At 40.1% G+C, this 22950-nt stretch overlaps 2 protein-coding genes across 2 annotated transcripts; both read left to right on the top strand.

The window, feature by feature from the left end:
• The first annotated feature begins 3458 nt into the window (after nucleotides 1-3458).
• On the top strand, nucleotides 3459-7804 carry rbm7 (RNA binding motif protein 7). The gene is made up of 5 exons (XM_083886230.1): nucleotides 3459-3609; nucleotides 3877-4039; nucleotides 4929-5004; nucleotides 6686-6779; nucleotides 6912-7804. Exons 1-5 carry the CDS (start codon nucleotides 3517-3519, stop codon nucleotides 7266-7268), a joined length of 783 nt encoding a protein of 260 aa, XP_083742356.1. The 5' UTR covers nucleotides 3459-3516; the 3' UTR covers nucleotides 7269-7804.
• Nucleotides 7805-11332: 3528 nt separating this feature from the next.
• On the top strand, nucleotides 11333-22476 carry barx2 (BARX homeobox 2; the record flags this gene model as incomplete). Its single annotated transcript, XM_083886677.1, has 4 exons — nucleotides 11333-11519; nucleotides 16278-16593; nucleotides 20869-20953; nucleotides 22189-22476. 4 exons carry the CDS (start codon nucleotides 11333-11335, stop codon nucleotides 22474-22476), a joined length of 876 nt encoding a protein of 291 aa, XP_083742803.1.
• Nucleotides 22477-22950: the final 474 nt, after the last annotated feature.

Below are 22950 nucleotides of genomic sequence, written 5' to 3'. Positions count from 1 at the left end.
CATCTATAAAATGGAGAAAAAAATGGATGCAGTTTGAACGTGAGCGTGAATGGTTGTTCGTCTCTGTGTGTTGGCTGAGATGTGGAGGATAACGTGATAGACAATGAATGAATGAATGAATGAATAAATGAATGAATGAATGAATGAATGACATCTTTTAGAAAAAAAAAACACTTCTTCAGGTTAAAGTGCTGAAGTATTTTGCGTGACCTACCCTTAAACCTGGAGTGCAGACCTCCATCCATTGTCTACCGCTTTAGGGTTGTGGGGGGTGCTGTGCCTATCTCAGCTGACATTGGGCGATAGGCGGGGTACACCCTGGACAGTTCGCCAGTCCATCGCAGGGCCACACACAGAGACAAACAACCATTCACTCACACTCTCACACTTCACCTAATCCCCAAATCCCCAAAATGTTTCTGTGGGAGGAAGCCGGAGAACCCGGAGAAAACTCACGCACACATGGGCAAACTCCATGCAGAAAACCCCTTGTTCCAACCGGGGCTCAATCCCGGGTCTTCTTGCTGCAAAGGCAAGAGACCAACCGTGTGGCCCAGAGTGGATATTGGTGAATGTTGGAGAATGTTATTGGTAAAACCTGTGTTTCTCTTACTATTTCATGTTAAGAAAAATCTGCTTTGAAAAAGGACTCTTATGGCAGGCTTTAAGACATGCTTGAGCCTCACATACACATGTTGAGTATGTATGCTAATATATAATACATACATAATATTCGTATAAGAACAACTTTCAGTTACATAATTTTGATCCAAATATCAATGGTCACAGCATTTGACAAATATAAAAACACCAAAGCTACTGGTACCCTGAGACTTTTGCACAGTACAGTACTTTAGGCTGTGTTGGCAAACTGTGATTGAAAACTACAAACTGTGGAGGGCAGCATTGCACCTCTCAGGGTAAAGCCTGCCAAACTTCTTTTTCTTATTATTATTATTATTATTGTTATTATGACGAGAAGAGGATTAAGCTATTCATAACATTTTAATGTTATTCAAAAAAAAAAAAAAAAACACTTAACCTGGGCTACATGCAACAAGAAAACATAAAACGAGGATATACCTTTGACAACTGAATCCAACTCCACTTTACATTTTTCGTCTACAGTCCACAGTAACTGCCTCATGTCCCCGAAGAGAAAAGGCCTCTGCTTGTGCAACGATGATATATCTAGTATCACTGAACCAATGCTGCCATCTACTGTTTCTTTTCAGACACTTCAGTATAACACAGTATCCAGTACAACACTGAGGAATGTATCTGTGTATAAACACAGCAAAGCAGTCACTGCATCACAACTGTTTAAGATGTCGAGGATGGACAAACAAAAGTTATAAAATATACTGTTTCCTGTCTTCTTCATCTTGTCAGACAATGGTTGTATTGGTTACTGGTAACGAGATTACTGTGAAAGCAAAAACTGGCTACAATGATAGTTGTACATATTTAGCAGGTTGGCCTGCTTTGTCTTCTATTAACTGCTTGACCTCATTTCCAAACTGCAGTCCTGTAAAACAGCAATTTTATAGTGCTCCCTTGAAATTCATCCAACGGTTATAAAATGGGAGAGGCAAACACAGGGAGAATTATGGGCTAATGGCTATGTGTGAACCCAAAATAGATTAAAAAGCATTAGTCATCAAATAGTATACAGCACAGGTGCAGTTTTACGATTTACCTTTTCTTTTTTTTAAACTACTTCCATTGCAGTTTTGCAGCATTTTGTGGTTTAAGTGCTGGTACATGCAGTGCATTAGGTGTTAACAACTGTGAACAATAGCATAGTCAACTATAAAAATAAATAGCCAGTATTTTGGCATTACCGTGCTGTGTGATTTTGCACCAGGATTAAATACTTAAGTGTTAAATATCTCATAGAGAAAAAAAAGTGACATGGCAAAGTGACCATTCCTCTGTTAAGACTGAAACAGACAGTACACTTAAATATTTCATAAATTCAAGAGGGGCACTCAAATTATGGATACAGTGTCCTCCTTGTTTCTCTTTGGGCTTTATCAGGCCAGAATTGGGAAGATATTTCCCCTTCATCCATTCCTCTTCTACCACTTTACCCTCCACATGAGGGTAGCAGGGGGCGCTGTTGCCAATCCCAGGTGACAAAGGGTGAAAGGGTGAAAGGGTGACACCATGGACAGGTCGCCAGTCCATCACAGGGCCACATAGAAACAAACATCCATCCACTTTCAAACTCACATGTTTTTGTAAAAACCCTCATAAAACAGGGAAAACATAAAGAAAGGCCGTTGCTCATGAAGAAAAAATATAATTTCAGTTTAAATTGATGTAATTAGTATGGAGGACAGACACAACGGTCCAGCTGATTGGAGTGGAAGTCAAGCCTCTCATTCCACTCATTTGACTTACACATTCAGTGATGTTGCCAGAATAAAAAAAACAATTGGTTCCAGGCTCTTGGGCCACTGATCCAAAGAGAGTGCACAAAGAGACGAGTACAAAGTATGGGCTATGAATAGAAAGAGAAACAAAAAAAACTATAAAATATGTTATAGGAATAAAAACCATGCTGTCAACAGAGCACAGGTACACAATAATGTGAAAATATTAGGAAATGTTCATTATTTTCTTTGACTACTGTTAGCACTTCTTCTCCTCTCATAATATATATATATATCAACATTATTTGTTAAGCTAGTCCAGTTTCATGGCCCCTGTATTATTTTAAGCTGTTTATATCTTGGGGTGATTGCTGAGTCAACATTCATACTATTGTTTTTCATTCTTCATAATTGTACGTTATTTAATCTTTAATTTGTGTGCTATCTGTCTAGCAAAGGTCAAAGGCAATGACTGGAACAAAAAAAAAACTAAGTGATTTGTTTGGTTTTGAGTATGGAACATTTAGTGTTATTATTAGTAATACGTTGTTATTTCCCAACGTTGACAAAACATGTCTAGTGTGAAAAAGACTTTCAGAAAGAAAATGTAAAGGGTAAAAAATATTATAGCTTCGAGTACAAAGGCGTTTTGTTGATAAATTAATCCACCTCTGCATCCTTTAAAATGTGAGGACTTTGTTTTCCTCTTTCACAGGTTTTCATCACTAAAGTCAAACTAAAAATAAATAACACAATTTGTAGATGTCGGTTATCAAGTCTAATGACTAAATTTCAAATGTTACCATTTAAACAATAGTGTCGTTGAATGTTTGAGGAGCAGCTCTCTTTTTACTTATAATTGGGAGAGAAGGAAAACAAACGTCTCACTTACCACATATGAAATACGTATGACCAAGTATTCATAACGAAAACGTGTTACTAGGTTCACAATTTAAAACAAGAGCCGTCGTATTGTGTTCAGACTGTCGTAAAGCAGCAGTTAATCACCACTACGGAAGTCCAAATAGACGCCACGGTTTCACTTTCCGGCAAAGTGGGCCTACGGTTTATATTAAGCTGAGCGCTTTCGTTTTTTACGCCAACCGACTGTTTCAGTGCAGCTATCTGCAGAAAAACGATGGGGATAGAGGAAGAAGCGGACAGGACGCTCTTCATCAGAAACTTGGACTCGAGGGTGACGGAGGAGCTGTTGTTCGAGCTGTTTATACAGGTGACTTTGCCGCAAATGCTAAGTGTAAAGCTAGCATAACACACGCACAGCGCGAATGCACGGAATACTTAAAATGCGAATTTGAAATGTTCCTCTATGAATGAGCACACTCACGTTGCTTTTCTTCTACGGCGCTGTATGTTTGTGCACAAACTGTGCATGATTTTAAGTGAAAATGTTAACAACGTAGGTAGTTAGCTTTAGTTAGCATCAGCTAGCATCAGCTCACTGCTATTTTGCTATGGTATTCATTGATTGTTTTAACAGGCTGGACCTCTCGTCAAAACTAAAATCCCCAAAGACCAGGATGGGAAACAGAAAACGTTCGGTTTTGCCGTTTACAAGCACGAAGTGTCTGTGCCGTATGCCATGCAGCTTCTCAACGGATCAACGCTGTTTGGAAAAAATATCCATGTGCAGTTCAGATCAGGCGAGTTCACACAGGCATTGGATTTAACAGCACTGCTATTCACCTTCTACATTAATACTATTGGGTTTAATTACTGTATTTTATGATGTGGGAAAATATCAAACTAATAGGTGAAAGTAATACAATTATAGTATTGTATGCATTATGATTGATATTGTTCATTAAATGGGTTATATTTTAATAGTGAAATCAGTAATTTGCAAAATGCGCAACTGAGGTGAACAAATGCATATTTGGGTTTCATTACTGTAAGCATAAAGAAACTACTGCAAATCAAAAGCCAGTCACACCACCAAACTAGCCAACAAGTTATAACATGTAGAACACTTATTTGTCAACTGACTCCAATCTAGTGTAGTATGATTTATAAAAAATCACAGTGAAACTATGGCAAAGTGTTTTCAAGGCTATAATTTAGTAGAGTGAGTGATTTAGACATTTTACATTTGTATCCTTGTTGCTGCAAACATTATTTTTGTTGCTCTAGAAACTGTTTTGTATAATCCAGCCCTTATCTTGAATGTATGCTACTGTCTTGATTAAGTAGTCAGTTTGCTCTTAACTGTAAGGGTAGCACTGCACATATAAACATCTATTGTCTTATTGTCATGGCAGTGTTGCACATTTGCTATTGCATATCAGATTTGTTTTCATGTTTCTGATCAGATGGCTTTTAATCTCAAAACAAGGTGGAGCCATGCTTTCTACTTGCAATTGCAATAGTGTCAATACATTAGTCATCTTTGCACAGATTTTTTTTTTTTTTAAATAACCAACCAGTAACCCATATTTCGTCATATATTAGCTTAGAATGATTCATAAATGTCACACAGTGGTTCATAGTTTTCATACTAATGGTTTTCTCCTTCACTAAATCTCATCATCATAGGTAGCAGTCATAGCAACAGTACAGGAAATTCTCAGAATTCAAGTCCTGTAAATACTCCAAATCCCCATGGTCAGAGGTAAGACTATCTCTTTTTAATATATATATATATATATTTTTTTTTTTTCAGCAGAATTAATAAACTAAATCTGATAAACAGGTGCATCAGTCACATCAAAGGGAATTGCCTCTCACCCACAAATTGGGTTGTTCTTTATGTCGTTCCTTGCTTTTTTAATTAATCTACAGCTTCTCAGTTTCACCTACAGGTGTGGATTTACCGCAGTGCTGAGCAGTAGTAAATCTCTGTGGATGTTAGCCACATTTGACAAGCCACTGTTAACCCCAGTAATTTCCATACATTTGAATACCACAGTTTCAAGATAAAATAACAAATGTCTAACCATTATTTTCACCATTGTGTTGCTCAGATGACCCCACACACTGTTCTGAGTTTTTCTCTGAATCAGAAATCTGTCTTTACCTGTTTTTTAATGATCTTTAAAAACCAAACAAGCATTTTTCGGGGCCCTGAATGTAGCCTTCTTTTTGTTACGCTTGCTTGTATTTAATAATTTGGACGTATGATTTTTATTGTGTGCTTTTCGTCACTTCCTAGTTCCTACTTATTGAACATTACTTAGGCACGCACGTTTTTCATGCCCTTGGCACTGCTCTGTGGACTTTAATTGGAGCTCTGACATAAAATGTGGCATGAAATGGAATTGGACTGGGTTGTATTTACACACAGACGTTTCTGTATGCTGTCCTTTCCATGTTTTGTGCCAAATAGCACCGACTGGAAAACCTGAAGCTATTGGCACCAGAATTTAATTCAGACCAATGCAATGTATATGCAGAATGTTGAAATTCTTGCATTCATTGGTTCTTAAATACCAAGCATACATTTGTTCTAATGAGCTAATTAAGATTATTCTCACACTAAAGCAGAAAAAGCACTACAAAACCATTCAGCAACATAATGACACCATTGTACTGATAATTAGTTGGTGGCTTGGATGTTAAAGTGAGACGGTTACAGTGAGGTTTGACAGTTTCATTTGGCTATAATTCATCATAGAGCTGGCTCACAAATGGGGTCAGATGGTATCACCGACTCATACTGTTTCTTATTTTCTCACTAATTTGGCATTTAAATGTTTTTGTCACTGTCACTAATTCCCACTGTTTTGAAGAAACATTTGATTGAGCAGCTATCGGCAACACTACGAGGGGGGAGTATATGCAGAATGCAACTACCCACCCACCTTAAAAATGACACACTTTGTCAAAAACAGTCCATTGACTGAAGAATTATTTGCAGGTTCATTTCTTTTTGAATTTGATCTGTCAGACTTGGCTGACTGTCAGTGCTGCTGGACTCGTTTGTGAGATATTCCATCACAGATCTTGGCACAAAACGCTTGAAAAGAGAAGTCATTTGGCTTATCTGTCTGGCTTTTCTTGTCATAATTGGCTGATGTGGCGAGATGAATAATGTGTTGTTAATCTATGATCTTGGAGGACTTTGATGTTTCAGTTTGATTGACAGGTTTAAAGAGTTTAAAATGCTGTGAATTGTTTTCACAGGTGTGAAAACATAAGAAAGTGGCTCTATCTGGTGTCATCATCTGTGTTTTTGCATAATTTACTGTTTGTCAAATCAGCCCTTGGGTTTTATATTGTATGAAATGTACACCTGCTGTTGTGTAGATTGTTTTGGGGTTTTATTATTTTAAACTCTTACTTTACTCTTGCAGGACCCCAATCCACTTCAGTACTCCTCCGTATACCCCTCCGCCCCAAATGCTGAGGTCCTTTTCATCTCCCGATAATCTGCAAAAACATGTCGTGGTAAGTGTATGCTTTAAAAATGACACGGTTATCAAATTATTAATAGTTCTTCTACTTTGTGGCTCTTTGTACATGCACAGCAACAAATTAAATGCTTGCACTTCGATGAACTGTCTTTCTCTTCATTCACAGATGAACAACATGATGTGGCAGCTCCAAATGCAACAGCTCGAGCAGTTGAATGGCAGCATCTCCAAGCCGCTGCAGGGCCAGGGGCCAGCAGGTGGAAATTCTGGGAACTCGAGGGCGCACGACAACGCCCCCTATCGGCAACATCATTCCAACACAAACAGCGGGGGTAGAAACCAGCGCTACTCAGACGAATTTGGCTCTGGTCGTAACCAGCAACACAGTCACGGTTGGGACAGCTATCATCACCAAGGCGACAGGAGCGGCAAACGTCACCATGACAACCGAGGCGGACACAGACATCATGAAGACAAAGGAAACAACCGTGGCTACCAGGAGAGTAGATGGCGGCGGTACTGATCGCTGCTAGGGTTCCCTGCAAAGACTTTAATTCTCCACTAATGTATGCACAGCTTCCTGTAGAAGAGTATGGAAAAATGTTGAGAAATTCACATATATGCTCAGGATGTTTGTATACGGTCATACCAGTTTGGAGATTTAATAACTTAAGCCTTTATAGTCATTTTTGTTAATTTTTAAGGCGTTTTTAAATTTGTTAACATGAGTTTCTCCTCATAGATGCCCTTTTAAGCATTCAGAGGCGAAGACCTTTGTTACCTCAAGAAGAGGGCAAAAAAAAAAAATCTGATTTTGACAAATTGGAAGACAAATGACATGTAAAAAAAAAAAAGAAAAGAAAAACAAGAATTGAAGACATTGGGCCAGTTTTTATGTTATGCAAAATTGTCTTTAAATGGTGCTGTCACAATTTTAAACTCTTCAGGTATTTTGCAAAAAAAAAGAACAATGTCATATAAAGATTTCACCAGCACCACTTTTACTACAATAGGAGCCATTTTTATTAGATCAGTTGGCGTTGCTGTTTATAAAAAAAAAAATGCTTTATTTTATTTTTTTTATTTTTATTCCGATTCTGTAAGACGGTGTGTTTAAATGAACATTTTCATTACTATAAAGCTCCTTTCAGTGATAGTTGTGTTGTCATTCATCTGGCCGCATTACAAATTCCTCAGTCTTGGCTGAACATCATGAATGCTATTTACAGGTCTTTGTCTTGCTCATGTGACCGAATTAACAGAGTGAGCTATTGTATGTTGATGCTACACACTGTGCTGCTTGCACACATGGCCTTATCTGCACCTATAAATGGCCCACGTGTAACTAATACACTTGTGCAGCGGTTATGAAGTAATCTACAGGTGGCGCCACACACATCCTTTCATTGAATCAATTAAGATGTTAAATATAACTCTGCCACATGATGAGCTCCTACATCTGACCTTTCTATTTAGGATTCTTTTTAAGTCTTGACATGGATTTGATCCACGGTCTGTTCACTTTACAGCATGCAGCTATGTTTAGGTTTCTTCCTTCATCGTGGCACTTAAAACACAGTCATTTCTTATTAGACCGCGATAGATTTGACTTTATTAAAACTGGTTACAATAAAACTGCCAGTGGTGAGTACAAAATGGGAATAGATAAAGCAACAAGGCAAGAATTTAAAAATACAAAATCAGAATATACCAGCACAACATCTACTTCAAACACGTTAATTCCAAATAAATACAATATTATAATAATATTTTATAATAATGAGATCAGAACTTTGCCCACTCACGATGCCACAGTGTCTCACTTCCAACGAGTGGCGATCAGTGTCCCTTTTAATGTCCTGATTGAGGTCATAATCTACACTTCCCAAAGTGCTTAGGCCACTAACAGCGGCTCTCGCACCCCTATCGACCACTTCATCCGACTTAATAACCCCCCACATCCATCCGTGCTGTGGTGGTGGAATGTTTTTGCAGCCTCTGCTGTAATCTTTTAGTGTCTGCCCTGTGTCAGATTGCACCCCGCGATGCTTCCAAATGGTTCTAATAGAGAGTATCCTCTGCTGGGTGTCAGTACCAGGAGGAAGGCCCTTATTACGCGTATTCTCTCCATGGCATAACTCTTTTAATTTGTTGATCTGCCTGGCGTCTCCAGCCCCGGAGCGCGTGGATTAGAGAGGCCGATCAGTAGCCGCTGCTGTGTGGACTTATATAGAAGCGTGTCTCCTGAAGTGATCCCCATCCTAATAACACCCAGCAGGGACCTCGCTTCCTCCCTTCCCTCCCTTCCCTCCCTCCTTAACTGCTCCTGCAATCCACAAGTTACCACACTCATCCTGATTTTTGGCTCCACCTCAGGTTGTTGGGTTCACTGGTGCCACATCAGCTCCAGATAAACTGTATGTATGCTTTTTTGTGCATTTTTAATTACTAGAAATGTCAAAACCCACCATACTTACAATTCAATTCAATTTGATTTTCTTTTTTTTTTTATATATATATAAAAGTCAAAAAGAAATAATACAAATAAACTTATTAAGTAATTAACACACTGAAGTGATTTCTTATTTCGTAACCCGGGCCTTCTTAGTCCGACTATTAAAAAGAGGGTGGGTTACACACAAATGATCTATTAATATCATACATTTTATTCGCAATAAAAATGTTTAAAATAATAATAAAGCACACTAGAATGATCCGTACAATTACATTTGATTTTTAAACATTTGTTTCAAAACTCTAGGGTTAAATCTGTGACACCACCTTTTCGATCAAGACAGTCGCCGAGCCTCCTCGTGCAGAGCTCACACACTTTTAATCCTCCCCCACACACACACACACACTTTGAACGCGACGGACACGAGCCACAACAACGGGGTTACATTGTTTTCCAATTCACCGATGATGATGAGGAGGAGGAAGGAAGGCGGGGAAGGTGGTGATGGATGAAGCGTTTGTAGAAGTTTGTAATTGAAAATACTTAAAGCAATAACGAGGAGGGAAGAGAGAGAAAAAACAAATAAGGTGCCTTTTATTTACTCACACGACAGTAAAGAGTAAATTAAAAAAAGTGCAATAATTTGGTTGGCTCAGCTGTAAAAATATATATTATAATAAGTATTTGTAAGAGGAACAGACTCAACATGGTCAAGAGAAGTGAACTCAATAATGTCACCAGCCTCTGCCAACACTCACACACTAAATATAATATATATAATATATATATACATGTATTTGACATTACATTATTATTTCCCCGCTGAATATTGAGAACCTCGTGTGGTCATTAAAGCACAACATTGGACTCACGTGTTTGTTTGCTCCTCATCACCATCAGTATATCTCATTGAAATATTCATATTTGATATTTTCTTGTTGAATCTGTCGGCTCTGAATTAAATCTGCACTTGATGTTGATTCAAGATTTATTACTCGTTTGTTTGGACTGGTCTAAACTGTTGAGAGAAGGACACGAGTGTCGTGGCCTTTAACCGCAGATCTGAATATCTGCGCCTTATTATGTATGTTTGAATATATTCTAATTAATTGTCAGCAGTAAATAACGTACTTTTTTATTATTAATAGTATTGTTCGTAGTATTATAAACAACATTGCTCTGTAATTTAAAACAAAGTGCTGTTTGAAAGAAAGAAAGAATGTTTAAATATTAAACGCCACCGTTTTAGATGTTGATTCTGTCCAAAGTTTACCATAAAATAAAGAGGAAAAAAAACAACAATTCAGACAGTAACATTAATAAGTTATACACGTTTATTCACAATAATTGATAAAGATTATTCAAATAAAACGTTGGAAACAAAGATACAGTCCAGCCTAATAAATTAACAATACAGATCTCTTTTTATTAATATTGTTATCATTATTATTATTATGGATCTGATTAGGATTGCAGTTAATTCTGAGTTAAAAATCTCTCTATATACTTTTTTGTGTGTTAATATAATTTAGATTTTATTCTATAAAGTTTGTCAAATTATGCCCAAACACAAAAGTGGAGTCGTAATAATAAAACGTCCAATTTGTTAAAAGAAATTAACGGAAGAAAAAAAAAAGAAGTTGCTAGTTGTTAGTGGTGGGGGAATATTTGGGAGGTGGCCATGTGATCATGTACAGTGTGTGTGTGTGTGTGTGGGAGAGAGAGAGAGAGAGAGAGAGAGAGAGAGAGAGAGAGAGAGAGAGAGAGAGCAGCGATAGGAGGATAGATGGAGCAGCAGCAGATAGATGTGTTCACAGATGGTTTATATAGCAGTGGGTGTGTGAGCGCAACTCACAGTCGCTTTATTCCCACTGTGGCGCTCCGCTGCGCGCGCTCTCTCAAGTTCAAGGCTGCCGATCTTCACCGCGAGCCTCGAGGCGAAGCTGAACACTTGTGTTTTAGAAAGATAAACCATGAGTTACTTCCACGCGTGAACTTGCATTCGTCACACATTCGCGGTTCTTCTGACCTGGCACGGACACTGAACAGACACACACAGACACACACAGACACGCGCGCGCGCTGTTGCAGCAGGAGAAGGCGGGCGCAGTGCGCACAGTCAGCGGCACATCATGCACTGTCAAGCCGAGCTGAGGCTCTCCTCCTCCGGGCAGCTGAAGGCTGCCAGGCGGCGCTACAAGACGTTCATGATCGACGAGATCCTCTCCAAGGAGACTTGTGATTATTTCGAGAAACTTTCTCTCTACTCGGTGTGTCCTTCACTCATTGTCCGACCAAAGCCTCTTCATTCATGCTCGGGTAAGAAGACAGTTTTATTCATTCATTCATTTACTTGAGTTAAATAAAGTCATTTGTAAAGTTTGTGATCAGAATTTTTTGCTTGACATGTGATTTGCTGTGTTCTGTTCAGACCAAAATGTGGAATTTAGGTTCTGTTTTTGTCAAGACAAACTTTCTTTAGTGCCATACATTTGTTATTATTATTATTATTATTATTATTATTATTATTATTATTATTATTATAATATTTCAACCATAACCCCTTTCAAATTAACATATTGAATTCTGAACCTATAAATCATTTGATTAATTTCTCCCCTGACATGTCTTTTTTTTTTTTTTTTTTAAGGAACAGCTTAAAATGAATAAAAAATTTTTTCCATTCCAAATCATTTCCTGCTAAAAAACTGCTCACTCTGTACTTTCTAAATTACAGCAGCTTAAGTATTTAGTGTTGACAGTCAAAGTGTCAGTGATGCTTCAGGGTAAGAGGATAAACTCCTGAACTAACAAGTGCAGGACATAAAATAAAAGACAATTAATTCAAATCCCATGATTGCTTTAGTTTACTTGCTATAATTAGTTTTTATTAATGAGTCTGTTGATACATCAAAAGTCTTGTCGAATAGGTGTGAAGAGTTGCAGATGAAAGGACCTTTTTGATGAATTCTGTGGAAAATATAAGAAGAACGTGTTTCGAAAATGCCCATAACTTTTGATTAAGAAAGCACCTTTGAAAAGTAAGTCAAAAATCAAACACATTTAGCTTTAACGCTGATTGTTGTGACGTAAAGTGTTACATCTCAATACAATTCCCACATCATACAGTCATTCATTCACCTCATTTCCCATTAATGATAGATAGATAGATAGATAGATAGATAGATAGATAGATAGATAGATAGATAGATAGATAGATAGATAGATAGATAGATAGATAGATAGATAGATAGATAGATAGTTTGGCAAAGTTCAGCTGGCCCTGCATATGTAATCTTGTCAAAACAAATGCTCTTGATTGATTCTTAATTGTAATTCTAGATGAATTCAAACAACTCCGAGGCTACTGCACGCTCTAGTAACCATTAGGATAATTGCTCCAAAGTCTAAAATAATAGTCACTGCAATTTGATGATGACAGCGATGGGTGAATAAAAATAGGGCGAGCGATTCCCTCATCCCTCTGATATGAGCTGTGCTGCACAGGCTGGAGGGCACTGTGGTCAGGCCTTGGCAGCCCTCTGTTTGGATGGATAGAGTAACCTGCTCTGCATATCAGAACACTGTGCCCACCACTTATTTGTAGCTGCGGGAGTGTGAGACACTCTATATTCCCCGACATCAATGGTTTTTTAACTTGCTTGATATAGAAACTGGCAGGGTTACAGGTCCTGGGCCAAAGGGAGGCGTCTGGTCTCTCTGGTAAACGTGGTCGCTTTGAACAATGAAAACAGACGTGTTCTTTTCTGCAAAAGGAAGCCTTGCTGTAACCTCGTGTTACCAGAGGAGGCCACTGGAAGACAGTGGTGTCAATAATGTTTGTCTTAAAGAGTGGTCATCCACTCAAACACCTGCATTTGTTGCATTTTTGAGGTACTTAACATTTCTCTTTTTGGGGGGTAATTCCTCCCATCGCTCACTCTATTTTCTGTCTGTTTGGTAAAAAACGCAGACCTTCATTTTGTACAGTCATCATGGCTCATTCTCGTGGAGCTAATTCCTTGTCAGTTTGAGCAGGATCAGTAGACGCTGAGCCCTGCACTGGTGGTGAACACTGAGTGACGTAATGGCAGCTTATAATATTTAATTTAGAGTCCTGTCTCTCAGTAGGGCTTTTAGCGAGGAGGCAGATAGATTAGGATCACCTGAGGTATAATCTCACCTGACAGCCTGATGAAAAATAAAATAAAAATAAAAAAAAAACAGCAAAAAAGAAAAGTAGGAGTGTGGGCAGCCTGCGGGCCACTGCTTAGTCGTCAGGTTAGCGGCTGAGTACTTATATAAATCCAAGTGAGCAAAAAAGGGTTTTCATCGCGTCTTAAACCCTAATCTGCTGCAGACAATGAAGCCGCCCATTAGGCATGAAGCCATCTTGAAAAGGCTGATTACACCCGTCAACACACACACACACACACACACACACACACACACAAAGAAATCGGTCCACGTCCACGGTGAAGCATAATGCTTGACGACCTGTCATCTTACCCATCATTTTGTACACAATCACTGCCACCAGATTTTTTCTCCAGCAACAAAGGATCAGTAATAAATCACTTCTGAGAGCAGTTTGTGCTACAGGCTGATTTTAGCTGCCACGGGAAGACCTGTATGGCTCGGGTTTCAGATTAAACAGTTAAGGATTATGTTTAACCTAATTCCTTTTTTTTTTTTTTTTGTTGCTATAAGCACAGCCCAGAGTGAGTCAGGCAGTCAGCCTGGGAAACGACTGACAATTAAATGGAAACAAGACGCTCTTGATTTGTTGAGAAATTGGGATTAAATTGCAATCATGAACCTGCTCGAAATTAAAGTGGTCACAGATACAGAAGCTGCATAGCCTTCTCCACTCTGCAGTGTGTTTTTTGTTGTTGTTTCTTTTAACTATTTGCATTAAAAGGGCAAGGCCAAAAAACAAAAACCTGTTTCACTGAGACACTCTCAATCTGTCACCAGGCACTTTTATACCCATAACACGGCAAACGTTCACATACACTCATCACTGAGCTATGACTCATCTGTTTCAACTTCCCATTGAAAAAGTCAGAGAGAGAGAAAAATGCAGATGTTATAGTTAAGACACAGGCAGTGAGCGAAATAAACTTCTGTTGTGATAATGTTCTCATAACGTCCTTGCATAATTACAGTGATTGCAAACAACAAACCACAATGATTATGTGATCTATAGTTTGGAAATTGTTGGTCATAAAAAAAAAAGGTGAAACAAAGGGCTCTCTTCTTCTTCTTCTCGATCTATTCTTAGTCTTCTGTAATGTTTCCAAGAAGCACTTGTGCTCGTCCTGGCATTCCAACTGTGATTATCAAGAGTATCAATGTGCTTCAGCGTGGGCCTGAACTGAACTGCAGCTACTCAAACAGTTTATTTGTAGATTATTGACAGGATTCTGGCACTTGTCAACAACATGTCAGACAGACGTCTTCTCTGTCAGTGGAAAGTCGACACGTGGGTCGACGCCTTGTCTCCGTCCTCCCTCTCCCTCGAGTGGAGCTGCGTGGAGATAACTTTTACCCCGTTGTTGACAAGAGACTTCCTGACACTCCTGAAGAGAAAACGGCGACGTGACACTCTGTCACTTCACTTTTAAATGCTACGTTTGTTCCACAAATCATATACGTCCAACGACGTTCACACAAACCCCTCCTCCTATACAGTAATAATACACGTAGTAAACTCTGCGATTCATGGATATCAAAAAAAAGCAATACAGATTTAAAGCCACATAAACTGAGAACATACGAGAGGGGGGGGGGGGGGGGGGAAGGGTCTCCTTGTCCAGACCTGTTGGAACAGCAGGATTCTAACGCTGGAGAGGTTTTGACGACCTCAGCTCCTAACTATGATGTCATGATGAGCCCAAGGCAGTGTCTGGTGTGTGTGTGTGTGTGTGTGTGTGTGTGTGTGTGGAGCAATTGTGCCTTCCTCTGTGTGTACATGCATGCAATATATTTTGCTCTTCATTTTGCATTAAAATCCAGTTTTAACATAACAATTTTTATCTCTCTCAAGTGGACCTTAGTGCACATCTGTGCGTCTCTGTAATGTGTGTGTGTGTGTGTCCATGTTGTGCGTTACGGTCGATGAAGGGATTTAGGGGCCAACCGCACAGGAACACACATGCTGTGTGTGTGTGTTGGTGTGTGTCAGCCTCGTAATTCTTCTGCTCCGTTGCAAGCCTTTTATCTCAATCCACATCTTCCTCCTCTATTGCCCTATAATCCCCCCCCCCCCACCACCACCACCATACCGCCGCCCCTGGCGTCCTCTCTACTGCGCCCTTATCAGCCCGCGCACTACAGTTTGCACTGCGTTCCCTTGTAAATTTGAGTCCAGGGATTTGTTTTATACATGAAGCTGTTAAGATTTTTTTTTCTGGCAGATACTTCCACTTTGGTTGACCCGCCACATCCTCTCCCGGCCAACCTCCTGGTCTCCTTCCCTCCCACCGCGGCTCCAGACAAGTGTTACTTTTTATTGATTCTGGCGTCTTTCTGCTTCTGTCTGCTCTGATAAAGAGCATAAATGTGTGTGTGTGTGCGTGTGTTAAACTGAGCAAATGCACAGGGGGTGTTTCACCAGCGTGTGATTTATTTTTTTTATTTTTTTTTATGATTACAGCTCAGTCTGTGTGCGACCGTGTGTGTCTGTGTGTGTGCAATTTCTGATTCATCATGCTGTCAGGCTGGATGTGTGCTTGCGGTTTTCGTGTTGAGAAACCAGTTAGTATTTAACAGCCTCTGAAAAATAATCATTCATCTGAAGAGTTCAGGGGGAGCTGTGTAAAACACAGGCTGCGTCATCCAGATCACAGCCCTCTTCATGCGCGGGGTCAAAAGCATAACACTTTCCTACTGCAAACACGGCGAGATTAAAAATGAACCTGTCTAAGCAATTATAGCCGGTCGATATCGGTACAATAAAGGTGACTGAGGAGCTCATGACATGAGAGCTCACTAAAAACCGTCTCTCTTGTTTTTTTTGCTCTTAATATATTTCCGTTCCCCGTCATGTGACGCACTGTCTCTGCTCTTCCCCAGGCTCCTCTTCGCTACGTGCTCACCCGCTCCTCTCAGTGATCACACGGCAGCCTCCCAACCTGCCCCCCCACCTCCCCCAGCCCTCGTCTACGGGCGGGCTGCCCGCGCACCTGTCCCTGCTCTCCCCGCAGCATCCCCGAGGGTCCGAGGCCTCGCCCAGCCAGACGCCCCTCAGCATCAGCAGCGACTCGGACACAGAGCACGGCACGCCGCGCCTGAAGAAGCCCCGTCGCAGTCGCACCATCTTCACCGAGCTGCAGCTGATGGGCCTGGAGAAGAAGTTCCAGAAGCAGAAGTACCTCTCCACGCCAGACAGGTCAGTTACCATTCAAACACCGATGTCTGACCATAGGCTGTAAAAATGTAGTCTTAAAGGTTGAGGAAGTGGGATGGAAGTAGCAGTTTGCAGTAAATATTCTCCTCAGGTGTTAATGGTCTCACCTGCTGATTTCATGTCTTCCTTAATAAAACATGGCGTCCATTTTGTAAACTAGTGCAGTGCCCGTAGGAAGTATATGTATTCCTATAGTGGGAGCTGAAGAAGATTTTTCAGTTATGGTAATGCATAGTATCTCTTTACGTCCACCTTAAAAAAAAGAAAAAGGGAAAGAAACTTAAGGGACAGGAAATGACATCAGCCCCAGAGGCTACTGGGAGCTAACAGCAGTTAACATTTGGAAAAGTGATCATTTGCAGGCTCTAGCAGGCACATTGCTGTCATTATAACATGTATCCAGTGGACAGATAAATCCTCTGAGGCTGGAAGTTTGTGTAGGACTCCGTGCTGCACTGTGGAGCCAAGAATAGAGCTTTTCGCAGACTTCGCGGATTTCCGGTTTTTGGACCGATAGCTTGAAAATCAAGGATGCACACCATCGGGCCATGCTCAACCCATATCCAATATCTTAGGGCGATCCGACTAATGGTCAGTGAGATATGCCCATCACAGACAGACAGTCACAGACACAACTTGCTTTATAGATAGATGATGTCACCATTTAGAGGAAAATACATGATAAAGCACAGCATGTGAGTGGACACCAGTGTGATTGACACAGTCTATATATCTGACTAGACTAATCCAGAGAGATTAACAAACACAGATCATCACGTCCCACATACAGCGAGCGCTGAATGTGCAGGATGTAGACCGAGACATCGCTGACCTCATCGCTCCCTTGAAAATGATTTTGTGACTCAGTCATGATTAAAAAAAACAAACTACCGATTGTGTTAAAGTTAACCAACATCACAGTTAATCAAATCTACCAACCAGAATCATATAACTGTCAGTCAATTGTGACATTTTGATAACCTGCATACTTGGCATTGAGTGCATTTTCAAAGTTTTCAAGCATGCACACACACACACACTCTCAAAGCCACAAGTGCAATTATCAAGCAGTGGTTTAACATCATCATTTTTGATCCATCTCGTGGGGAATGTTTCATGTAATGTGAATTTGTTGAAGCCAAAGTCTTACCTCAACATTCTAGTTGAGACAAGAATAACGTTTTTAACAGCGAGTGCTCAAAGAGCAAAAAAAAGCCCCAACAAAAAAAAACAGTGCCTTATTCAAGAAACCGGGGACGGTGGCCAACGCAAGCAAACACAAATGTATTACATTGATTTACTGCTAATCATTTCACACATGTGCAGGTGCATATGAAGTCCAATAAGCCTTCTACAATAAAATGAAGTAATCTGCATGTTAATAATTATGTCTTAAGTTCCAGTCTGTGGGTCATTTTTGGGACCTGACATGAGGTTAGACCATATTTTTCCAGTTTTATTGTGTGTCTCACATTTTTGGCCCGCAGGCGACTTTTCCAGTGTAACCCAGAATAGCGTTGAACCATAAATGTTGTTAAAAGCTTTCACATGTGCAGTAAAATTTAAAGCTGCTTGTGAACTTTTGTGTCAGGTGCAGAGTCTGGCTGTTGGTACGCTCCACCCAGGTTACTCAAATATGCAACAGTGGCAAGAACAAGCATCAATACCCATTAGGGGGTAAATGTGTTTAAATATTATTACATGTGATGTGTTCCTCGTCTTAGTCACAAACACAAAGCACTTAATCAACACAACAACACACAACCAGCTATTATATCCTTTGTTTCTTTATTGAACACACCCAGTACAATACATTCACAGTGCTGTTGGTAAAAGTAAGTACACATCCGGATATGGTAACCAGTTAAACCTCTTTGAGCAGCAAAGTATCGAGTTAGAACAATGAATTGCATCTTTAATAACTTGAACATGCTAAAAAAACTCACAAGTGCCACATCCTCTAATAGATGGTGGTAACATTTTGAAATGTAAAGCTATTCTTCCAAATATCACTGAGGCAGGGATCTTACTTTTTCACCTTGTTAATCATAAGTGGAGTCATTTTAGCTCGGTAACCCCTCTAGGGAAAGAACTATAATTATTTTGTGTGTCAGACTATATGAACTGATAAATATCTAAACCTTTTGATGTTGCTCTGTAACCCTTTTCAGGTTTATGCAAATGAACCACTCTCAATCATAAATCTTCCGAGGCTGAAACGGTTCACATAAGCAGATGCGTCTAGCAGCGAACTGAAAATCTCTAAAGTCGACTCCACACGAGTCCCTGTTTCTTAGCATAGTGGCGTTTTGATCTTGTGTAGCCCTCTCGTACCGCTCACAGGAAGTGATTTGTTTTACGTTAAAACAGACAGACGAGCGGAACAGCTGCAAAACAGATTGGCGGATAGAATTCTATGCATCAGATTGGCGGGATAAACACTTCTTTGCCCTTGCCCACCCCTGCAGTGCAGTGCAGCTCTATACACAAAACACTCCCTCAGTCATGTCTGACAGTATTGCTTGACAGAGCACAAGATGACCAAACAGAGAAAGAATAAAATAAATAAAAGAATAAAAACAGAAGTGACCCACTGCAGTTTTAAGTCACTCCAACAACTCCAGCTGCACTCACACGTGACTGCGATTAGCTTTCATTTATGTTCATTATCTCAGACGTTCAAGTACTTTTCCCAACCTACACAGATTTGACCACATTTTCAGTTGTCTTTCAAATGTAATATATGTCGTCATGGTGAATAAATCAGCAGCGATTAAAAGCCCCATGTACAATTTGCACTTGGGTTTGCAAATAGTAACACTTTCCCAACAGATGTCTTAAACATTATATCATATCTGATTACCACATCTAATCCGAAAAGTCGTTTGCATATTCAGAGTAAATCAAAACGTATAGGTCTATCTAATTCCATCCCATCGGTAGTGAAAACTCCCACGATGTGTTATTAAATAGATCCCATCTTGGTTTGCCTGGAACTGTTGGAAAAGCACCAATGCCTCATTTTAAAGCAGGCGCCCCAAGGCAGAGAACACACAACGCTATGATCAAAACCAACCACAGTATGGGGCGGCTGTGCCAAAATAATGTGTCCCATCAAATATCTGATTCTGACACTTTATTGAAAATTAATTAAATACCCAGCTTGTGGAAAAGGAAAAACATCAACAGAGAAAATCCCCCTTAAAAACCCCACATCAAAGGTGTGACATGCTCCCACTTTAGTTTGTTATGATCCAAAGATAACTTCACTTTTCCCTTGGCTTGGAAACTCTGTGGTCAGAGGTGGGGGCGGTGTTCAGAAGGCAAACAAAACCAAGATTATTAATTATTAAAGAGTTTAACTGACTTGCATTATAGGACAATTTCATGCAGCTTTTAATTACATTGAATTATAATCATTTTGTAATTGTAACTGTCATCATCATCATTATTATTAAGTATAGGTTCATGATAAGTTCATGAGGTGCACCCTTATGTAAGTGTGGAAGCGGAGCAAAATGGCGGCCGTGCCTGTTGTGGCTTGAGAAATATGAATGACCGCAAACGAGTGTAATGTTTTTGGTTTTTTTAACTTCAATTTTCTTTTACTATATTTTCTTCCGGACACATGCGCAGCCCTTCATGCAAAATAAAGGCTGTGCAGATGATCCCACGAATCTCAGGGATTTGTTGTAGCTCTGCTGTTTTTAGGTTCTTGTTACAGCTTGTCTCTGTCTCGTCTTCAACGTTAACCATCAAATTAAACCCTGATTCTTTCACTCGGGGCAAGCGGGAAAGAGCTGCCCTTCATCTGATTTAACTGCTAACGGCTGAAGGAGGAAATCTCTTCACAAATAAAGACTTGATAGCGGACCCTCTCCTTCACAAACGGCTGCCTTTCTCACTTTATCTGTCCCTCCCTGCTGTATCACATTTCAGACCAACCAATAGTCCTATTAGTCATGGATCAACACATGTGGTGGAAGCATTTAGAGTTTTCTCCAAGAGCCCTGATTATCCAGCTACTAGAGCTGTGATTGGGTTACTGAGCTCGACACAAATTTGACATTTAATGCTTCAGACACTGTTGGCTGCAGGTGTACAGTGTCAGACTCAAACTCGTAGTAGCAAATCAGCTTTGATGTAAGATTCAAAGATAGTCAGTTGGCAACACCAAACTGGAATGTGATTACTCGCAGCATGTTTATATTATATTATATTTTAATTGTGCAACTGGTTCTGTTTGTGATTCTGCAGGTTAGACCTGGCTCAGTCACTCGGCCTCACACAGCTCCAGGTGAAGACATGGTACCAGAACAGGCGTATGAAGTGGAAGAAAATGGTAAGTGACAGTAAGTCAAGCCTGACATGTCTTCCCTAAAAAAATGTCTCTTGTATTTTTCATGCTCAGTTTTACTAAACCCGCTGAATTTCACGGCCCTGTTGTAATTTGTTCAGTTCAGCTTGATGAATACCACCAAATATTAGCACCCATGATATTGTCATATATAAGCCTATTTGTTTTGCTGTCAGACCTCACAATACTGAAATAAGCCATCATTTAATCTGAACCACATGGAATGACTCTCTGTGTGATCACTAACGAACCTGTCTTTCCGCACACACCCTGCCTGTTGCACTGCATGACCACAGTCTTCACAACATGCTAGAGGCACACACACACACACACACACTGCTGAAGCAGACAATAACTAGAAGTTAGCGAGAAAGTGCAGCCAAAATTCCTCACAGACAATGACTTTCCAGGAGGCCAGGTCGAGGGGATGGAATGTGTTACTTGCATTTTTTACCTCCATGCAGGAGGTTTGTCTGTCAATGTGAGAGCAGCGTAACTCAAAAGGTCAGGGCGCATTTTGATGACATTTTCCAAGGATGTACGTTTGTACGGCCAAATTTAAGAAATGACCAGATTCTGGTGATGATTGGGTAATGGAACTGAGCAGCCTCTGTGGAGGTTTGCACTTTCTCTGTGCTTTCTTTTGTTCGATCACAGAACAAACCGAGACACAAGTTAAGAAGGATCAGTAGCTGTGTTTGAGGTTCTCAAAATAATAATAATAATTATTAATCTGTTTTGCACTGTAATTGTCATGGCAGTCAGGGGTTGTTAAACAAGAGCTTTCACAGCACACATGAAAATAATTCTGAAAGGCAGACTCTACTTACTTTTCTAAATAAGAAAAAATAGTTGGATGTCACTAATATGCGCAAATTGGATCTGTTTAAATGAGTATTAATTACACGTTGTGTGTCATTTTTACCAGTGTACAATGTACTGTTGGTTTGCAGTATGGATGTGAGAAAGATGAGGGCGTGAAAAGCGTAATGTGAGGTGTGACTGACGATGACGGCACAGAGAGCAAACACTTGGAAGGGTCAACAATTCAGGGAACAAAAAAAAGGGGCTGAAATCGTTAAAAGATAAATGAGTGCACAACGGGCAGCCAGCAGCAATACATCTTCTCTTAATTACTATAATAGCACGCATTTGCTTTGACTTATACTGTCATTTATTACCAGTTGGAGTCCACTAACATTGCTTATGTGTCATTCTAGGTGCTCAAAGGAGGTCATGAGGCCCCGACAAAGCCCAAGGGAAGACCCAAGAAGAACTCCATTCCCACCACGGAGGAGATCGAGGCTGAGGAGCGGAGAATGCAGATAGAGGAAGAAGAGAGGATGAGGAGGGAGGCCGAGGAAGGAGCGCCGGCTCACGGAGGAGATGTGTCTCAGCTGGAACGTCAAGATCTCAGTTCAGAAACTCACAACGCAGCGGGAATGATGGAAGAATCTGAGCGAGAGCTACCACTCCTGAATCAATCAGAGACTCACACTGCCAGCTAAGCGAGGAACAAAGCAACCAAAGACTAATGTCAACCTGAAAACAAATAGTGCCTCAGGATCACCTGTGAAAAACAAATTGTGTGGTATTTAGTGCCATTTGCTTTAGGGATTTGACTGGAAACACACGAGTGGTATCCAATCTTTACCTAATGTAGCCTTTTCTTTTTTGTGTACTGGAAAATGTACCATTCAAAGAGCTAACACGTGTAGACACTGATTGCAATGGTAAAACATTGGCCGCTGCTGCACAGCACACGGAGTGTAAATCTGTCAAATCCAAACAGGTCAGTCAAGCCTTAACACAGCGACATGTATCACGACATCAACTCGATGTACTTTTCAACCGTGAAAGATCCTCGAAGCTGCGTCGCATAGAGCATGTGCCAAAAACTGCAACTTTGCCTTGTGTCTTCTGTGTATTAATGCATCATAAATCTCGCTCCACTGCCAAAAAAGTAGAATATTGAATGGCTA

This window comes from Microchirus variegatus (genome assembly GCF_963457635.1).
Source record: "Microchirus variegatus genome assembly, chromosome: 3".
NCBI lineage: Eukaryota > Metazoa > Chordata > Actinopteri > Pleuronectiformes > Soleidae > Microchirus > Microchirus variegatus.
Note: the sequence above shows the minus strand (reverse complement) of the source record. Positions and strands in the feature narration are given on the sequence as shown.